The sequence below is a fragment of the Bombina bombina genome, chromosome 1 (assembly GCF_027579735.1).
Source record: "Bombina bombina isolate aBomBom1 chromosome 1, aBomBom1.pri, whole genome shotgun sequence".
Classification (NCBI taxonomy): domain Eukaryota; kingdom Metazoa; phylum Chordata; class Amphibia; order Anura; family Bombinatoridae; genus Bombina; species Bombina bombina.
In genome coordinates, this window is record NC_069499.1 from 90,091,008 (window position 1) to 90,111,972 (window position 20,965).

The 20,965-nt window shown below is 40.3% G+C and overlaps 1 protein-coding gene across 4 annotated transcripts in view; it reads left to right on the plus strand.

The window, feature by feature from the left end:
- DICER1 (dicer 1, ribonuclease III) overlaps window positions 1-20,965 on the plus strand; it is a 292,090-nt gene that overhangs the window by 106,738 nt on the left and 164,387 nt on the right. For all 4 annotated transcript variants that reach the window (XM_053697503.1, XM_053697504.1, XM_053697505.1 and 1 more), the window contains exons 12-13: window positions 13,425-13,667; window positions 13,747-13,901. In XM_053697503.1, coding sequence (XP_053553478.1) covers window positions 13,425-13,667; window positions 13,747-13,901 — 398 coding nt within the window. The remainder of the gene's footprint in view (window positions 1-13,424; window positions 13,668-13,746; window positions 13,902-20,965) is intronic.

Genomic DNA, 20,965 nt, shown 5'->3' on the forward strand with positions numbered 1-20,965 from the left:
ATTATGCGATAACGGAACATATAGGTTTTTACTTTCACTTTGAACGCTGCGCAGCTTGTAACTTGGCATGCTTTTTCTCATAGCAGGGGCGGTCCTGCCTTGCGCACCACGTGACCGGGTGTGGTCACACTTTCGTTTTCTCTTTCCTGACCGAGCGAGCTGTCGGAAGACACTTGTTTCTCTGTTTACCTGGGTCTAGGAGGTGGTGAGTGCCCCAGTCATTGAGAGTATAAAGGTGCCGTTTTGTGAGAAATAAAAAGATAATTTATTCTGTGACCTACTGTTAACGCAAGCTATGGAGGATTCTAATTTGCTTGAAGGAGCACACTTAAATTGGATCACAGCTGACCTCATTCAAATGTACCAGTTTCGGGATTCATTGTGGTCAAAGTTCAAGCATACAGGCTCTATGAACGATCACTGTGTATATAGACAATGGCGAAATATATGCACTAAACAAACAAAATTGGCCAAGGCCCAATATTTCTGTGAAAATCTGAACAATAACATATCAAACCCTAGAAAGTTTTGGAAACTCATAAACAACTTACAAAATCCACCAATCCACTCCCAACCTCCCACTGTCAATGTTGACAACCAAACCCTGCAACTCCCCTTAGAAGTAGCAAATACCTTTAATAGTTATTTTGTCAGATGCTCCACCACCCTGATTGGCACATCCTGAAACTACAAATGTGGATCAAGCCCCACTAAATCAGCAAAGACCCAATATACAGAAGTTCAATTTTCGACCTGTACCCATCAATGTCATTAAGAAACACCTTAATAATCTAAAAATGAAAAACCAGTCTGGACCTGATCAAATCCCAGCAATGCTGTTGAAGATCAGTGTGCCGGCAATTGCTAAACCCGTCACAACCCTAATTAATGAATCCTTGGTGTCTGGATACATACCCAAACTTTGGAAAACTGCGAGAGTAGTGCCTATCCATAAAAGTGGGGAGTTAACCTTGGTTTCTAATTATCGTCCCATATCTTTGCTCCCAGTATTGTCAAAAATCTTAGAAAAATGCGTCCATACGCAACTATGTGAGTATTACCAACAATCTAACTATCTGACCCCTGATCAATCAGGTTTTCGCCCGAATCACTCCACTACAACTGCCCTCCTAAAAGTTTGCAAACTGGCATGGAACAAGGAGACCTAACTGGAGCTATTTTCCTTGACTTTGCAAAGGCCTTTGACACAGTAGACCACGACATACTACTGCTCAAACTAAAAAACTCAGGTATTGGTGATCGTCCGCTAACCTGGTTTCGATCTTATGTATCGGATCGATCACAATATGTCTCCATTTCTGACAGTGACTCCCTCCCTCTCACGTTCACGTGTGGTGTTCTCCAAGGATCCATTCTCGGCCCCCTGCTATTCACATTATTTATAAATGATCTGCCTAATGTCTGCAAATCCTCAACTGTACACATGTACGCAGACGACACGGTAATCTATGCAAACAAATCCGATCTGCCGCAGCTTGAAGCAGTGCTCCAAGACCAATTCACAGAGGTAGAAAAGTGGATATCAAAAAACAAACTCTTCTTAAACACTGACAAAACTGTCACAATGATCTTTGGAACAGGGCCTAAATTACACAAATTACAAAATTCCCATCTACGCATGAAAACAAAATCCAATTGCACGCTGACCGCAGTCCACTCTTTCAAATACTTGGGTATGTTGTTAGACCCCAATCTATCTTTTGGCCTCCACATAGAAAAACTTGCATCTAAACTTTATCCAAAACTAGGTGCCCTGTACAGAATCAAATCCTGCCTCAGCCCTACAGTAAAGGAAAAGATTGTACAGCAAATGCTGATGCCTATCATGGATTACGGGGACGTAGTATATGCACCTGCACCGCAAACTTACCTTAATAAACTAAATACATTGTATAACTCGTTCTGCCGCTTTGTGCTACAATGTAACTACAGGACCCACCATTGTGATATGCTAAAAGAACTAAACTGGCTGTCGCTGGAATCCAGACGCTCCCTCCATCTTTTCTGCCTTGTGTTTAAGAGCCTTTCTGGGAAGCTCCCACACTACCTGAGCAGAATGCTACCCCCGGCTATTCCTACCTCCTATAACCTCCGATCCAATACCAGCACATTATTTAGCTTGCCTCAATACAAAAAGAAAGCAGCTCGATCCTCCTTTTCCTACAGAGCACCACAATTATGGAACGACCTCCCGCACACTTTCAAACCTTCCCCAAGCCTAATATCCTTTAAGAGATCCCTCTCTACATGTCTCAAAACAGAATGCACCTGTCATGGTTGATTAAATACCTGTTCTATGTTAAAAATGTTTGCATATATTGTGTATTATTATTGTTTTTTGTATTTTATTGTACCCTATGTTATCAATGCAATGTCTTGTGGACCCAGGACATACTTGAAAACGAGAGAAATCTCAATGTATCCTTCCTCGTAAAATATTTTATAAATAAATAAATAAAATATTCCTAATACCTGTCTATATTGTGATGAGGTATGCCCGCCCTTTCAACTATGTTCCATATGCATCAACAAGGTTATTATGTCTAAAAAGGTTAACCCCTTTAGTACCACTGAGCCGTCCACCTCTGAGGACTTGCCGTCCCGTGAGGTGCATACTCGGGCCATCAGTCCTCTCCATCATGTGCAGCTTCCCGTAGCACCAGTGTGTGTACAGTTGGACTGGATTTTAATACCACAAGTGATGTCTCATTGACTCTCACCATGAAAGAAATTAAATTATCAGGTCATACAAATGGATGGGAGCTGCAACTGCTGCAGTATATGAGAGGGCCCTGGTAAAGGATAGTCTCCGATCATACACACCTCCTACCGCTATTGTGGACTGCTGATTGGTGTTGACACTAAGGACGTATCTGGGCTTTCTCCATCGGATTAGCTAGATTCCACCACGTGACCTGTCCTGTGCTCTGTTCCTTGTTCCCTCGGCAGAATGACTGGGGAATATAGGGGAAATGGGAGAGGTATTTAAGCCTTTGGCTGGGGTGTCTTTGCCTCCTCCTGGTGGCCAGGTTCAGTATTTCTCAGCAGTAAGGAATTAAGCCGTGGACTCTCCTTATACAGAAGGAAGTTATCTGGTAAGCATAATTTGTTTTTTTAAATTCTCTTTACAAAATAAATAGATATTTTTAAAGGAATTATGTCGCTAGAAAATATGTCATTGTTATTCCAAAAAATAAGCTTCTTCGCAAAAAAAATACAGAAGTTTTGAAAGATGGAGAGAGCTGCGTAAAGAGGGTGACTTACTCATCTTCCACGCATGCTAAAAGGCTGATTATAATTATTTTTTTTTTTATTTTTTTTTTTTTTTTAAATAGCATTTCTCTACCATTTATTAATTTGTAACCACATTATCCCATTATCCAGATGATCATGGGATTACAAATATAATATCGGTTCGTAAAAGGGAATGCAACATTTCTTAGCTAGGTGATCACTAAAATTTCAAAATGTTATACTTTTGTTTCGACTGAGGCCTCTTTTGGGAGAAAGGTTCTGCAAGCAGTGGTGCCTTCTGTGTAGGTCTGCCTGTCTTGTTCCCTCTACCTTTTCATTCCGTGTCCTCTAGCTTGGATATTGGTTCCCATTAGTAATTGGAATGACATTGTGTACTCTCCATATCTTAGGAAAGAAAAGAAAATGTTTACTTCCCTGATGTATTTCTTTTTTTCCGGATATGGAGAGTCCATGACCCCACCCTTAATTAAGACCGTTATTTTTTACTAAACCTCAGGCACCTCTACACCTTTGTGTTATTTCTTTTTCCATTTTCCTTCAGTCGAATGACTGGGGATTATGGGTAGGGGAGTGACACTTAACAGCTTTGCTGTGGTGCTCTTTGCCACCTCCTGCTGGCCAGGAGTGATATTCCCACTAGTAATTGGAATTACGTTGTGGACTCTCCAAATACGGAAAGAAATACATTTTATCAGGTAAGCATAAATTTAGTTTTTGTAGCAATTTCAATAGTTCTCGATCATAAATACATTTGTTCTTGTCCATTAATAGGACCCATGCATAGTTACTTAAACAAAACTGTAGTATATGGATTTCTTTCATGTAATTAGCAAGAGTCCATGAGCTAGTGACGTATGGGATATACATTCCTACCAGGAGGGGCAAAGTTTCCCAAACCTCAAAATGCCTATAAATACACCCCTCACCACACCCACAATTCAGTTTTACAAACTTTGCCTCCGATGGAGGTGGTGAAGTAAGTTTGTGCTAGATTCTACGTTGATATGCGCTCCGCAGCAAGTTGGAGCCCGGTTTTCCTCTCAGCGTGCAGTGAATGTCAGAGGGATGTGAGGAGAGTATTGCCTATTTGAATGCAGTGATCTCCTTCTACGGGGTCTATTTCATAGGTTCTCTGTTATCGGTCGTAGAGATTCATCTCTTACCTCCCTTTTCAGATCGACGATATACTCTTATATATACCATTACCTCTGCTGATTCTCGTTTCAGTACTGGTTTGGCTTTCTACAAACATGTAGATGAGTGTCCTGGGGTAAGTAAATCTTATTTTCTGTGACACTCTAAGCTATGGTTGGGCACTTTGTTTATAAAGTTCTAAATATATGTATTCAAACATTTATTTGCCTTGACTCAGAATGTTCAACTTTCCTTATTTTTCAGACAGTCAGTTTCATATTTGGGATTATGCATTTAAATTATTCATTTTTTCTTACCTTCAAAAATTTGACTCTTTTTCCCTGTGGGCTGTTAGGCTCGCGGGGGCTGAAAATGCTTCATTTTATTGCGTCATTCTTGGCGCGGACTTTTTTGGCGCAAAAATTCTTTTCCGTTTCCGGCGTCATACGTGTCGCCGGAAGTTGCGTCATTTTTTTGACGTTATTTTGCGCCAAAAATGTCGGCGTTCCGGATGTGGCGTCATTTTTGGCGCCAAAAGCATTTAGGCGCCAAATAATGTGGGCGTCTTATTTGGCGCTAAAAAATATGGGCGTCGCTTTTGTCTCCACATTATTTAAGTCTCATTTTTTATTGCTTCTGGTTGCTAGAAGCTTGTTCTTTGGCATTTTTTCCCATTCCTGAAACTGTCATTTAAGGAATTTGATCAATTTTGCTTTATATGTTGTTTTTTCTCTTACATATTGCAAGATGTCTCACGTTGCATCTGAGTCAGAAGATACTACAGGAAAATCGCTGTCTAGTGCTGGATCTACCAAAGCTAAGTGTATCTGCTGTAAACTTTTGGTAGCTATTCCTCCGGCTGTTGTTTGTATTGATTGTCATGACAAACTTGTTAATGCAGATAATATTTCCTTTAGTAAAGTACCATTGTCTGTTGCAGTTCCTTCAACATCTAAGGTGCAGAATGTTCCTGATAACATAAGAGATTTTGTTTCTGAATCCATCAAGAAGGCTATGTCTGTTATTTCTCCTTCTAGTAAACGTAAAAAATCTTTTAAAACTTCTCTCCCTACAGATGAATTTTTAAATGAACATCATCATCATTCTGATGACTCTTCTGGTTCAGAGGATTCTGTCTCAGAGATTGATGCTGATAAATCTTCATATTTATTTAAAATGGAATTTATTCGTTCTTTACTTAAAGAAGTACTAATTGCTTTAGAAATAGAGGATTCTGGTCCTCTTGATACTAATTCTAAACGTTTGGATAAGGTATTTAAATCTCCTGTGGTTATTCCAGAAGTTTTTCCTGTTCCTAATGCTATTTCTGCAGTAATTTCCAAAGAATGGGATAAATTGGGTAATTCATTTACTCCTTCTAAACGTTTTAAGCAATTATATCCTGTGCCGTCTGACAGATTAGAATTTTGGGACAAAATCCCTAAAGTTGATGGGGCTATTTCTACCCTTGCTAAACGTACTACTATTCCTACGTCAGATGGTACTTCGTTTAAGGATCCTTTAGATAGGAAAATTGAATCCTTTCTAAGAAAAGCTTATCTGTGTTCAGGTAATCTTAGACCTGCTATATCTTTGGCTGATGTTGCTGCAGCTTCAACCTTTTGGTTGGAAACTTTAGCGCAACAAGTAGCAGATCATGATTCTCATGATATTATTATTCTTCTTCAGCATGCTAATAATTTTATCTGTGATGCCATTTTTGATATTATCAGAGTTGATGTCAGGTTTATGTCTCTAGCTATTTTAGCTAGAAGAGCTTTATGGCTTAAGACTTGGAATGCTGATATGGCTTCTAAATCAACTCTACTTTCCATTTCTTTCCAGGGTAACAAATGATTTGGTTCTCAGTTGGATTCTATTATCTCAACTGTTACTGGTGGGAAAGGAACTTTTTTACCACAGGATAAAAAATCTAAGGGTAAAAACAGGGCTAATAATCGTTTTCGTTCCTTTCGTTTCAATAAAGAACAAAAGCCTAATCCTTCATCCTCAGGAGCAGTTTCAGTTTGGAAACCATCTCCAGTCTGGAATAAATCCAAGCCTGCTAGAAAGGCAAAGCCTGCTTCTAAGTCCTCATGAAGGTGCGGCCCTCATTCCAGCTCAGCTGGTAGGGGGCAGGTTACGTTTTTTCAAAGGAATTTGGATCAATTCTGTTCACAATCTTTGGATTCAGAACATTGTTTCAGAAGGGTACAGAATTGGTTTCAAGATGAGACCTCCTGCAAAGAGATTTTTTCTTTCCCGTGTCCCAGTAAATCCAGTGAAAGCTCAAGCATTTCTGAATTGTGTTTCAGATCTAGAGTTGGCTGGAGTAATTATGCCAGTTCCAGTTCCGGAACAGGGGATGGGGTTTTATTCAAATCTCTTCGTTGTACCAAAGAAGGAGAATTCCTTCAGACCAGTTCTGGATCTAAAAATATTGAATCGTTATGTAAGGATACCAACGTTCAAGATGGTAACTGTAAGGACTATCTTGCCTTTTGTTCAGCAAGGGCATTATATGTCCACAATAGATTTACAGGATGCATATCTGCATATTCCGATTCATCCAGATCATTATCAGTTCCTGAGATTCTCTTTTCTGGACAAGCATTACCAGTTTGTGGCTCTGCCGTTTGGCCTAGCTATAGCTCCAAGAATTTTTACAAAGGTTCTCGGTGCCCTTCTGTCTGTAATCAGAGAACAGGGTATTGTGGTATTTCCTTATTTGGACGATATCTTGGTACTTGCTCAGTCTTTACATTTAGCAGAATCTCATACGAATCGACTTGTGTTGTTTCTTCAAGATCATGGTTGGAGGATCAATTTACCAAAATGTTCATTGATTCCTCAGACAAGGGTAACCTTTCTGGGTTTCCAGATAGATTCAGTGTCCATGACTCTGTCTTTGACAGACAAGAGACGTCTAAAATTGATTTCAGCTTGTCGAAACCTTCAGTCACAATCATTCCCTTCGGTAGCCTTATGCATGGAAATTCTAGGTCTTATGACTGCTGCATCGGACGCGATCCCCTTTGCTCGTTTTCACATGCGACCTCTTCAGCTCTGTATGCTGAATCAATGGTGCAGGGATTACACAAAGATATATCAATTAATATCTTTAAAACAGATTGTACGACACTCTCTAACGTGGTGGACAGATCACCATCGTTTAATTCAGGGGGCTTCTTTTGTGCTTCCGACCTGGACTGTAATTTCAACAGATGCAAGTCTCACAGGTTGGGGAGCTGTGTGGGGTTCTCTGACGGCACAAGGAGTTTGGGAATCTCAGGAGGTGAGATTACCGATCAATATTTTGGAGCTCCGTGCAATTTTCAGAGCTCTTCAGTCTTGGCCTCTTCTGAAGAGAGAATCGTTCATTTGTTTTCAGACAGACAATGTCACAACTGTGGCATACATCAATCATCAAGGAGGGACTCACAGTCCTCTGGCTATGAAAGAAGTATCTCGAATTTTGGTTTGGGCGGAATCCAGCTCCTGTCTAATCTCTGCGGTTCATATCCCAGGTATAGACAATTGGGAAGCGGATTATCTCAGTCGCCAAACGTTGCATCCGGGCGAATGGTCTCTTCACCCAGAGGTATTTCTTCAGATTGTTCAAATGTGGGAGCTTCCAGAAATAGATCTGATGGCGTCTCATCTAAACAAGAAACTTCCCAGGTATCTGTCCAGATCCCGGGATCCTCAGGCGGAAGCAGTGGATGCATTATCACTTCCTTGGAAGTATCATCCTGCCTATATCTTTCCGCCTCTAGTTCTTCTTCCAAGAGTAATCTCCAAGATTCTGAAGGAATGCTCGTTTGTTCTGCTGGTAGCTCTGGCATGGCCTCACAGGTTTTGGTATGCGGATCTTGTCTGGATGGCCTCTTGCCATCCGTGGACTCTTCCGCTAAGACCAGACCTTCTGTCGCAAGGTCCTTTTTTCCATCAGGATCTCAAATCCTTAAATTTAAAGGTATGGAGATTGAACGCTTGATTCTTGGTCAAAGAGGTTTCTCTGACTCTGTGATTAATACTAAGTTACAGGCTCGTAAATCTGTATCCAGAGAGATATATTATAGAGTCTGGAAGACTTATATTTCTTGGTGTCTTTCTCATCATTTTTCTTGGCATTCTTTTAGAATTCCGAGAATTTTACAGTTTCTTCAGGATGGTTTAGATAAAGGTTTATCCGCAAGTTCTTTGAAAGGACAAATCTCTGCTCTTTCTGTTCTTTTTCACAGAAAGATTGCTAATCTTTCTGATATTCATTGTTTTGTACAAGCTTTGGTTCGTATAAAACCTGTCATTAAGTCAATTTCTCCTCCTTGGAGTTTGAATTTGGTTCTGGGGGCTCTTCAAGCTCCTCCGTTTGAACCTATGCATTCATTGGACATTAAATTACTTTCTTGGAAAGTTTTGTTCCTTTTGGCGATCTCTTCTGCCAGAAGAGTCTCTGAATTATCTGCTCTTTCTTATGAGTCTCCTTTTCTGATTTTTCATCAGGATAAGGCGGTGTTGCGAACTTCTTTTGATTTTTTACCTAAAGTTGTGAATTCCAACAACATTAGTAGAGAAATTGTGGTTCCTTCATTATGTCCTAATCCTAAGAATTCTAAGGAGAAATCGTTGCATTCTTTGGATGTTGTTCGAGCTTTGAAATATTATGTTGAAGCTACTAAGTCTTTCCGAAAGACTTCTAGTCTATTTTTTATCTTTTCCGGTTCTAGAAAAGGCCAGAAAGCTTCTGCCATTTCTTTGGCATCTTGGTTGAAATCTTTAATTCATCATGCCTATGTCGAGTTGGGTAAAACTCCGCCTCAAAGGATTACAGCTCATTCTACTAGGTCAGTTTCTACTTCCTGGGCGTTTAGGAATGAAGCTTCGATTGATCAGATTTGCAAAGCAGCAACTTGGTCCTCTTTGCATACTTTTACTAAATTCTACCATTTTGATGTATTTTCTTCTTCTGAAGCAGTTTTTGGTAAAAAAGTACTTCAGGCAGCGGTTTCAGTCTGAATCTTCTGCTTATGTTTTTCATTAAACTTTATTTTGGGTGTGGATTATTTTCAGCAGGAATTGGCTGTCTTTATTTTATCCCTCCCTCTCTAGTGACTCTTGTGTGGAAAGATCCACATCTTGGGTAATCATTATCCCATACGTCACTAGCTCATGGACTCTTGCTAATTACATGAAAGAAAACATAATTTATGTAAGAACTTACCTGATAAATTCATTTCTTTCATATTAGCAAGAGTGCATGAGGCCCGCCCTTTTTTTGTGGTGGTTATGATTTTTGTATAAAGCACAATTATTCCAATTCCTTATTTTATATGCTTTCGCACTTTTTTATCACCCCACTTCTTGGCTATTCGTTAAACTGAATTGTGGGTGTGGTGAGGGGTGTATTTATAGGCATTTTGAGGTTTGGGAAACTTTGCCCCTCCTGGTAGGAATGTATATCCCATACGTCACTAGCTCATGGACTCTTGCTAATATGAAAGAAATGAATTTATCAGGTAAGTTCTTACATAAATTATGTTTTTTCCAAGGCAAAAGTATAGATCAATTTCTGACATCACATGGTTTTAGAGTATTTAACTTGGCTGCTGATTATATCTATTTTTTTTTTGTCTGGTCTAAACACTGAGACATAAATACCATTTTTCCAGGGTATTTCTGAAGCTCTCACAAGTCTTGTGAAATGCTGTAAGCATTTTAAAGGCACACTCAAGTCAAAATTAAACTTTAAAATTGCATGCTCTATCTGAATCATTAAAGTGAAGGTAAACTTTGATGAATCAGTGCCCTGTTTTTAAAAATATTATTAAAAACAGGGGCACTTTCATTAATCAAATTTTACATTTCACCGTTTTTGTGAAAATACTTAACTTTTATTCTGGAAGCCGCTCCAGCGCTTCTCCCACCTGTCGCAAGTCTCTTCTTACGTCACCAATGAAGAATCCAACTTCCCCCAATCACGGCGTGGTTCTCGGGCTTTGTTTGCTCTGGGGGGGAAGCCGTGATTGGAGGAAGCCGGATTTGTCATTGGTGAAACAGTGAAATGTTGATGAATGAAAGTGTCCCTGTTTTTAATAGTGTCTTCAAAAACAGGGCACTGATTCATCAAAGTTTAGTTTCACTTGAAAAAACTTTCCAATTTTACTTCCATTAACAAAATGTGCACAATCTTTTTATATTTATACTTTTTGAGTCACCAGCTCCTACTGAGCATGTGGAATAATTCACAGAATATACGTATATGCATTTGTGATTGGCTGATGGCTGTCGCATTATATAGGAGGAGTGGAAATAGACATAACTTTACTCATTTGAAGTTCAAATTTCAGTCTTTTTTTTTTCTTCTGACAAACAAGTGCTATTGCATTGTTTTTTGTTTGTTTTTTCATCATGCATTTGTTGATTAAACAAATCTACTGTATTTACTGGTCCTTTAAACAAGCTGATGTCACAAATTAATTTTTTTCCTCACAAAAGGCAAAAGCAAGATAAATTGTATTGAAAACATTTCAGTCTAATTTGTAATTGATGCAAACTGAGCCTTTATATATCAGTCCTAGGTGTTCTCCAGTTACCTTCTCTCTCCCCTGTGTTAATCTGTATCCCAGAGAGCTTTATTACTTTCTATAGAAGGCATCTTCCTAGGTCTTCCAGGTTCTTTCCTTATTTCTTGTAGAAGTCTGCACTATGTCTCTCCAAACTAGACAATTTTTATCTTATCAAAAGTAATTAAACTCTATGGGAAACTGAAGCTTTCAGTTTTCTTTTAAATAAAATATATACAAAGTGCAATGTAATTTGTAAAAGATAGTGTGATCCTAATTTGTTAAAATTACACTTAACATGTGTAGGGCTGCAACTAACGATTTTTTTCATAATCTATTAATCGGCCAATTATTTTTCCGATTAATAGAGTAATCGGATTAAAAAAAGAATCAATAATTGTTTCCTATATTTTAAATAAAATCCACATACTGAGTGTTACAAATATAAACTTCAGACTAAAACTTTACATTAACACAACTGTTTGTCCAATTTTTAGGCAGCAGAGAACAGTTTTATAATTAAACAAAACAAAAACTGTTTGAAACGAGGTAGAACAAGAAATAGTTAGACTATCACTGTTAATAACATTCTGTTATTCACTCTTTCAGAAACTTTGCGTTGAAATGCAAAAATCTCAACATGTCCACATGCTTATGGGTAAGGCTGGTTCTCTGTTTGCAGCTATATTTCCTGCAGCAGAGAAGAGGCACTCAGATGGTGTTGAGATACTTGAGATGCATAAGTAGGGTTTTGCCAATTTCACCAAAGTGGGATATTCACCAATGCAAACTGTTTTCCAGCTTGGCAAGGGGCCTCTCAATAAAGTAACCCTTGACTTCATTCTAACATATAAAATATCTTGAATATCTATATGCATTGGTAAATAACCAGCTATAAGGTTAGCAGAAAATATCTGGTCCACTCTAAAAATAACAGATATATACTTATAAAGGTTGAATCTGGTACATATTATAACAATTTATTAAAAATATAAAAAAAAAACAATAAAAAACTAATCAAAAGTTCGAAGGACTGTATATCAATAACAGGACAGAGCCTTACACATTTATTTATACAGTACATATAATCAGCAATAGCAAGCAATACGCTAATAATTGTGCAAACAGATAATAGTGCACATCAATTTAAATAACTCCCATCAATCTAGGGGCTAGGTGAAAACCATAGTTTTAAATCACCTGATCTAATATAAACAATCCAAATGATGACTATTCCATCTGGGTTGCACATAAGCCAGGAGTAGTTGTAAACTTATACTGTCCTGAAAAAGTGATAAGTATACGTCTGTAGACATCCTTTAGGCTAAGGGCATAACCGTAAAACACAATACCATGTGCAGGAGTTCATTGGAGTGATGAAGCAGCTGGTGTTGTGCACAGACCAACTAATTGTGAACCAACTAATCGATTATGAGATTCGTTGACAACTATTTTCATAATCGATTATGACGATTAGTTGATGCAGCTCTAAACATGTGAAAGCATCATCCGAGTTTGTGAAATCACAATCCTAAATGCACTGCTGTACACAAAATAAATTGCAAAATAGAAAGTGCAAAGTTTAAATCTAATAAAACTTAATCTGAAGTGTAAATTCAGCAGAACTGCCATGTCATGCAGTGCTATATTGCATCTCACTTGAGCGGAAAGCTTAAGATCATCAGGCCCTTAGTGTAGCCTTTGTATGTATACAAAGAGATGAGATAAAGATCTGTGTATGTAGAGGTAAAGATGTCTGCTTAAATGGTCTGTCTATTTGATGAGCAAATAGACAGACCATAAAAAAATAAAGCCTATTTTTTCCTGCGTATATTTTACACTCTGCAGCTGGTATAACAGGTCATTAGAAACACATTAAAGTGAATGTAAATTTTGATGCTAAAGTGCCCGGTTTTTAAAACTTTGATTAAAAACAGAGGCACTTTAATTCATCAATATTTTCATTTCACTCTTGTTGTGAAAATAAACTTACTTTTTAATCTTCACAGCAGCTCCAGCTTCCTCCACCTGTTTCAAAGCCTCTTCCTGGGTCTAAAATGAGATATCTGGCTTCCTCCAATCACAGCAGTGAATCAGACACTGAATCCCCCGGGGGGGAATCTGTGATTGGAGGATGACCTATCAATCATTTCTGACATCAGAAATGGCTTGTGAGACCGGAGGAAGCAGCAGCTGCTGTGAAGTTTAAAAGGTAAGTTTTTTTGTCACAACAGGAGTGAAATGTAAATTTTGATGAATTAAAGTGCCCCTGTTTTTAATCAAAGTTTTAAAAACCGGGCACTTAAACATCAAAATTTACATTCACTTTAAGAGGAAACGATTTTTCAGTGCAATGTCCCTTTAACTTATTTAATTTATATTTATTTTAATATTTAATAAATATGCTGTAAACTTAGCCGTTTCATATATACACTCCTTTTAACTTAGGTTCTTCGAAAGTTCAGAGCGCATGAGACCAACTTACTCATAGCTACCAGCATTGTAGAAGAGGGTGTAGACATACCAAAATGTAACTTGGTGGTTCGGTTTGACTTGCCTTCAGAATACAGATCCTATGTTCAATCTAAAGGAAGAGCGAGAGCTCCCATCTCAAATTACATCATGTTGTCAGACTCTGAAAGAATAAAGGATTTTGAAGAAGATCTTAAAACATATAAAGCAATTGAAAAGGTATGTTGCTTAAATGTACTAACCATTACATGTTTATAAAGTTAAATTAGGTTTATTAACAAAAAGTCTTTAATTTTAGATTTTGCGAAATAAATGCTCCAAATCCCTGGATTCTGGGGAAACTGAGTCTGACCCTGTTGTCGATGATGATGAAATATTGCCACCCTATGTGTTGCGACAAGATGATGGTAGTCCAAAGGTTACTATTAACACCGCTATTGGACACATCAATAGGTAGGTTATTGGAGACCTGTTGCCTAAGAAGCCAGAGCTTTTGGCTAAGGAGGTAGAAAATTTGGATTCATTCTGAAATTAATATAGTTTTTATTCACCTGAAGGTTTTTTGCCGTTTCTTTTGCCCGTGTCGCAATAAAAGATACAAAATTTGCATTTTTTTTTGCATTTCTTCCTTTTCATTCAGTATTTTCTTTCATCAGATGGTGAGAGTAAACGAGTCATCACATGTTGGAATATTCCCCTCCTGACCACTAGGAGATGGCAAGACACCCCAACACACTAGAGCTTTAAATACTTCCCACTTCCCATGATCCTTAGTAATTTTCTTTTGCGTCCTTGATGAGGCGGGAGGTAAAAGTAAAATGCAAGATCTACTCATTGTTTGAAAGGTCATTCTCTAACCAAGACATCCTAAAACTTGGCCCTCCAGAGGTTTTGGAACTAAATTTCCCATGAGCATCATGGGAAATTTAGTTCCAAAACCTCTGGAGGGTCAAGTTTGAGGATATCTGCTCTAACCTATCTGAGGCCCAAATCCACCTCACAGTAAGCTGTCATTCAGAGGGGCAGACAAGGAGTTCTCAGCCAGGCAGTGAAAGGTCTTTTCTCCGTGAAGAAATGTTGCAGGCCTCCCAGGGGAAATGTGGACTTGTTTACCAATCCCCTGGGTTGAGATGCTGTTACTAAATTAGATCCTTGGCATTGTGCTCAAACTGCCTAGGATGGGCTTGTCTACTGAAAACAAGTTGCAGCTAAGGTAAGATGGGAGATAAGTTCCTGATCCTTCCTCCATAGCCCACCAGCTATTATTATGAACATGTTCACATGCTTCACACAATTCTGGGACATGTATTTATACACCATATACCTTTATACTAGCAATCTTTTAGCACTTTTGGGCATTTTGAAAAAGACTTTGTTTTTTGAGGTAACTGTTGCTTTAAATTAGCACACTGTGCTTAGCGTGCTCAGAGGTTGCACAGTGTGTTTTTAGATGTAGAGAATTGTCCTGCTACAATCAAGCAACCTGTTAAGAGAAATTATACTTTTTTTTTTTTTTTTTAAGGCAGCTTCTAAGCAGCCTTCCTCTTTTCTTAAACCGGAAGAGTCCACAGCTGCATTCATTACTTTTGGGAATTCAGAACCTGGCCACCAGGTGGAGGCAAAGACACCCCAGCCAAAGGCTTAAATACCTCCCACACTTCCCTCATCCCCCAGTCATTATTTGCCTTTCGTCACAGGAGGTTGGCAGAGAAGTGTCAGAAGATTAAAGATAGTCTCTTATGGAGGGTAGTACCCTTCCAAATGGGATTGGAGTTTTAAGTAATCCTGTCAGCCTTTCAGTGAGGGCATGGATGAAAGTTAGAGTCCGGAGATGCAGGGTGTGTCGTCTCTGGAAAACCATCCCAACTCATGTCAACAGCTCCTTGGCAATCTGCGTTGACGAGTTTCGTTGCCTGCCTTTATTCACTCAAGTCCATGTCAGAAGCGATGCTACTATCTTTCACACTTGAAGGGCCGTGTTCCTGTTCCACGGCGTGGATTCAGGTAAGATCATTTCATTTTATTTCATTGTGTGAATGTAATGTTAACGAAAGAAGTCAAGCTCCCAGTGGGACTCCTTTATCTTAAAATTGAATCAAGGGTTAATATCTCCTGATAATGACCTTATCAGACTGTGCAGTCCTTTTGTACTGCCGTGCCTTTTTTGCTGGCTTACACGGTGCAGCTGGTGACCGGGTGTGGTCACGTAATTCCATTTCCGTACCCTGACCGAGTGGCAACGGAGAGAGTCTGTTCGTTGGTTGTCTGGTTCACAGGAGGTGGTGAGTGCCCCAGCCATTGGGGGTGTAAGGTAGCGTTTAGCTTTAGTCCATATTTGCAATCTCCAAGTTATGGAGGATTCTGATTTATTTTAAGAGACGGACATCTCCGACTCGAAGTCTACATCTTGTGAGGAGTATGAAATGCCCATCAGTTATCTTCCGATTGCCGTTCTAGAGTATTCACTTCCCCCGAATCACAGAATGTAAAGTGCGTCGAGCCATCCGCCCCTGAGGATTCCATGTCCTGTGAGGTGCGTGCCCCAGAATCTTCTTTTACTTCGCAAACAGGTGTCCCTATGGCCGTTACTCCTTCTCTTGAAGGCGGCTTGTTTCCTCCAGAGGTCACGGCGCTGGCACATTTATATCTAACAAGAGAAGTATTTTAAAGATACTGTCCGTGTTCTGTTAACCATGGTCCTTCAAGCGTGAGATCACCTTCTGGGAAAGTGATGGCCTCTGAGGCTTCAGGGGTCCCCTCCCTCGGGCTGGGGTCGTCCATCGATCTGGTGGGGGAACATTTTGCCTTCCGTTATAGACTGGCACGTCTTTGTTTACTACTAAGGCATGTTTTGGCGGTGCTGGAGGATTCTGGTCCTACTGGGTCGAATGGCAAACTGGGTTAGACGTATGGGGATGAAGCCAATCTCCTTGACATCTCCATTTTCCTTTTTCTTTTAAGTATCTGTTCCAGTTCTGAGCTTAGGAGAATAGGGCCTCTGATCGGCTGGTCCTATTAGCGCGCGCCCATTCTCCTTGGGCGCTCACCCTTCGGGGCTGCCTTAATTTTATTTGATTGGGTTAGGATGTGTTTAATTTGTTTTATGAAGCTCATGTCTGTTATGATTTTACATTTTTGGGAACGTTTCTTCTCTGGAACTGATACTTGCGATTTTGTTTTCGCGTGAGCACTTTCTCGGAAGATACACAGTACTATGTAATGACAGTTATGTTTATAGTTTTTATCGATCCCTTCGGGGGCTTCGATTTTTCTTGGACAGTTTTGGAGTGTTCTTGTACTAGGCGGGTACTGGTCGGGTGCTAGCTGCTGTTTCTTATGGTTCATGTCAACCACATGGTGCCGGTGTGCTGGTTACCTTGTCGGGTGCTGGGTTGTTCACTTTGATAAGTGTTCGTTTGTTCTTGTTACCATTACTAGAAGACCGAGAGACTACATCGGTGGTCCTCCTGTTGAGGGGGTTCCGGACTCAGAGCCTGCTGAGGCTCCTCGTGAGAGGCCTTTTGGCCTTGGTAACCCAAGTTCCTCCATTTCCCAAGGGTTTGGATGACCTCTGGGCGTCGGGGGTACCAGATAGATGACGATTTTCGTTTTCACTCTTGTATCTTCTGGATGTCTGTTTTTTTGTGTGGCCTAGTCGCGGTACCTCTTGTACTTTGCTGGGGCTACTTGTTGCCCTTCTTGGGTGGTCGGGTCATCTGTGTCTTCCTTACTACTTCCCTTTTTTAGTATGCTGCATGCTCTCTAGTGAGCGCAGGGGTTGGGGTTTCTCCCTCTTGTTTTTCCCCCGGCATCTCCTGGTCGACTTACTGCCAGGAGTTGAGGCTCCCACCGTTTTTCCTGTGAGGTACAGGATTTTTCGGGAGGCTGATCCTTTAGGGGTCTTGGTGATATTATCACTTCTCATCCTAAAGGCTTGTAGGCCGGTGAGGTAGCTCAGTTGGTCAATTACCCTGACTTCAATAAAGCCTGTTTTAAAGAACCAAGGTTACAGGTCCAACTCCCGGCAGGGCTGACTCAGCCCTTCATCCTTCAAATGGAGCCTGTTCTTTGTAATCCCGTGACCTTTAGTGGGGGGGGGGGGGGGGTGTTCCCCTTCGACTCTCTAAGAGATTTAGCCTTTTGGATTTTCAAGCAGAGGTCCTGGTTTTGGACGCTTCCCCGGGTGCTGGTTGCTCTTTTCTTAGACCTGTTAAGATGTCTTTCTAGGCTATTTGGTCTCTATTTATTTCAAGCGTCCAATGTCCTGGGATGTAGGATGCACTGCCCATGGTGCTCTCCGTATAAGGGTAACTTGTTAGTTCCTCGGGGTTTGAACTTCGACCGGTCTCGGGTTCGGGGGGGTCTAGTTTATGACCATGTCTCTTGTCTGAGAGTTCGGAGTCCGGATCTGGATCGGTCCTGAGCTATTCGTTTTCAAACCTTTTAGGTTTGAAACATCCGTTTGTCCCTTCTGGTATCTGCCTGAGGGTTAGCTTGCTGTCTTCTGGTGGGATCTGATAGTGGTTGTCAGGGGCAGGTATTGCACCTTGATGTGGGCTCGTGGTTGTCTGTTTCCACTGAGCTGTCGGTATGACCGAATGGTCTCTTATCACTTGGTTTCACCGTTCTCGCTTCTCTTCTCCATGCTTATGGCTGTGTAAGCGATTCCTTTGCGTTCATCCTCCTTCTGGGAGGTTTTGGAATACAATTGCCATTGCGGCCCAAAGGTCTTTCTCTTCTCGTTTTCAAAGGGGTTCTGTCCTTTTTGCGTGCAAGAGGTCCTGGGGCTGGATTCTGGTACTGGACTATCTCCCTGGTTTGGGAGTGGTCCCTCTTTGAAGGGAGCTGTGTAGGGGTTCTGGAACCCGAGCACGTAGTATTTCTGTCATGGTCAGAGTTGTTCCCCCATGGGGTCGTTCCCTTTTAGGCCCCTCCTTTTTCTTCTGAGGTCTGGTTCGAAGAATTTGATATTCTTTGTTTTTAGACGTTGCTCATTCTACTAGGGCTGTGGCTTCCTCATGGGCATTTAAAATGATGCTTCTGTTGAACAGATTTGCAAGGCTGCAACTTGGTCGTCTCTTCACACTTTTTCCAAATTTTGCAAATTTGATACTTTTGCCTCGTCTGAGGCTGTTTTTGGGAGAGAGGTTCTTCAAGCAGTGGTGCCTTCAGTTTAGGTTCCTGTCTTGTCCCTCCCTTTCATCCGTGTCCTATAGCTTTGGTATTGTATCCCATAAGTAAGGATGAAATCCGTGGACTCGTCATATCTTGTTAAAGAAAAGGAAATTTATGCTTACCTGATAAATTTATTTATTTTACGATATGACGAGTCCATGGCCCACCCTGTCATTTTCTAAGACAGGTTTTTATTTTTGTTAAACTTCAGTCACCTCTGCTCCTTAGCTTTTCCTTTCTCTTCCTAACTTTGGTCGAATGACTGGGTTGGGGGGGAATGGAGGAGCTATTTATGCAGCTCTGCTGTGGAGCTCTTTGCCTCCTCCTGCTGACCAGGAGGCGATATCCCATAAGTAAGGATGAAATCCGTGGACTCGTCTTATCGTAAAAGAAATAAATTTATCAGGTAAGCATATATTTCCTTTTTTTGGACAAGCATTATCAGTTCTTGGCTCTCCATTTTGATTTGGCTACAGCTCCCTGAGTGTTTGCAAAAGTACTGGGAGCTCTATTGCCTGGAATTTTTGTAGTTCCTTACTTGGACAACGTTCTAGTTCAGGCTCCTTCTTCAGAGTCACGGTTGGAAAATAAATCTAACAAAAAATCTCTAACTCCTCAGACCCGTATGTCGTTTTTTTTTTTTTCCTGGGGTTCATAATCTATTTTGTGGTACTGTTTATTTCTCTGACAGATCAGTGCAGACTTTAGCTACAACAGGTCTGTTCCCTTCTGGAGTGGAATCCTTTCCATTCCTCAGTCCACAGATGCTAGCCTGTTAGGTTAGTGTGCAGTATGGTGGTTTCGCAGAGAGTTTGGTCTCCTCGGCAGTAAAGGTTACCAATAAATATTCTGGAACTCCGTGCAAACTTCAGGACTCAACAGTTGGCCCAACCTTAGACACAAATGTTTTCTGATATTCCAGTCAATGTCTCGGCAGTGGCTTATGTCAATCATTAGGGAGGAACTTGCAGTTCCTTAGTGATGAGGAAAGTGTTCCGCATCCTCAGTTGGACAGAGCACCATCAATGCAGGAATTTTACCATCCATATTCCGGGTGTGAACAATAGGGAGGCAGACTTTCTAAGTCACCAGTCTCTTCACCCCCGAGGGAATGGTCTCTCAATCAGGAAGTTTAGGCTTCTTACTTGAGTCACAAAAATCCTCAGTATTGTGGGAGATCTTTGGACCCTCGCATGAGTCTGATAGATGTCCTAGTGGTCCCTTGGTGGTTTAACCTGATTTACATTTTCCCCCTGTTTTGTGTTGTTTTCCATAGTGATAGCCAGAATCAAGCAGGAACAAGCCTCAGCGATTCTGATTGCTCTGGTTTGGCCTTGCAGGATTTGCTGATCTGGTGCAGATGTCCTTGTGCCCACCTTGGAGGCTTCCTCTAAGAAAGGATCTTCTCTCTGAAGGCCCTTTCTTTTATCAAGATCTCAAAACTCTGAATTTGAGGACATGGCAATTGAATGCTTAAAGGGACAGTCAACACCAGAATTTTTGTTGTTTAAAGTGAAGGTCCATTTTGATGAGTTAGTGCCCGGTTTTTAATAAACCTATTAAAAACAAGGGCACTTTAATTAATCAAAATTGACATTTCACTGTTTTCTTCAAAAACTTACCTTTTTAATTCTGAATGCAGCTCCAGCGATTCCCCCGGCTGTCGGAAGCCTCTGCAGACGTCAGAAATGACGAATAAGGCTTCCTCCAATCACGGGCGGAGGAAGTGCTGGAGCGGCTGCCAGGATTAAAAGGTAAGTTTTTGAAGAAAACAGTGAAATGTCAATTTTGATGAATTAAAGTGCCCTTGTTTTTAATAGGTTTATTAAAAACCAGGCACTAATTCATCAAAATGGACCTTTAAAAAGAAAGATAATCCCTTTATTACCCAATCCCCAGTTTTGCATAACCAACACAGTTATACTAATATACTTTTTACCTCTGTGATTACCTTGTATCTAAGCCTCTGCAAACTGCCCCCTTATTTCAGTTCTTTTGACAGACTTGCTTTTTTAGCCAATCAGTGCTCACTCCAGGGTAACTTCACGTGCATGAGCTCAATGTTATCTATATGAAACACATGAACTAATTCCTTCTAGTGGTCAAAATGCATTCAGATTAGAGGCAGTCTTCAAAGTCTAAAAAATTTGCATATGAACCTCCTAGAATTAGCTTTCAACTAAGAATACCAAGAGAACAAAGCAAAATTGGTGATAAAAGTAAATTGGAAAGTTCTTTAAAATTACATCCCCTATTTAAATCATGAAAGTTTTTTCTGGACTTGTCTGTCCCTTTAATTCTGTCTCAAAGAGGCTTTTCTGCCAAGCTTATTGATACCTTGA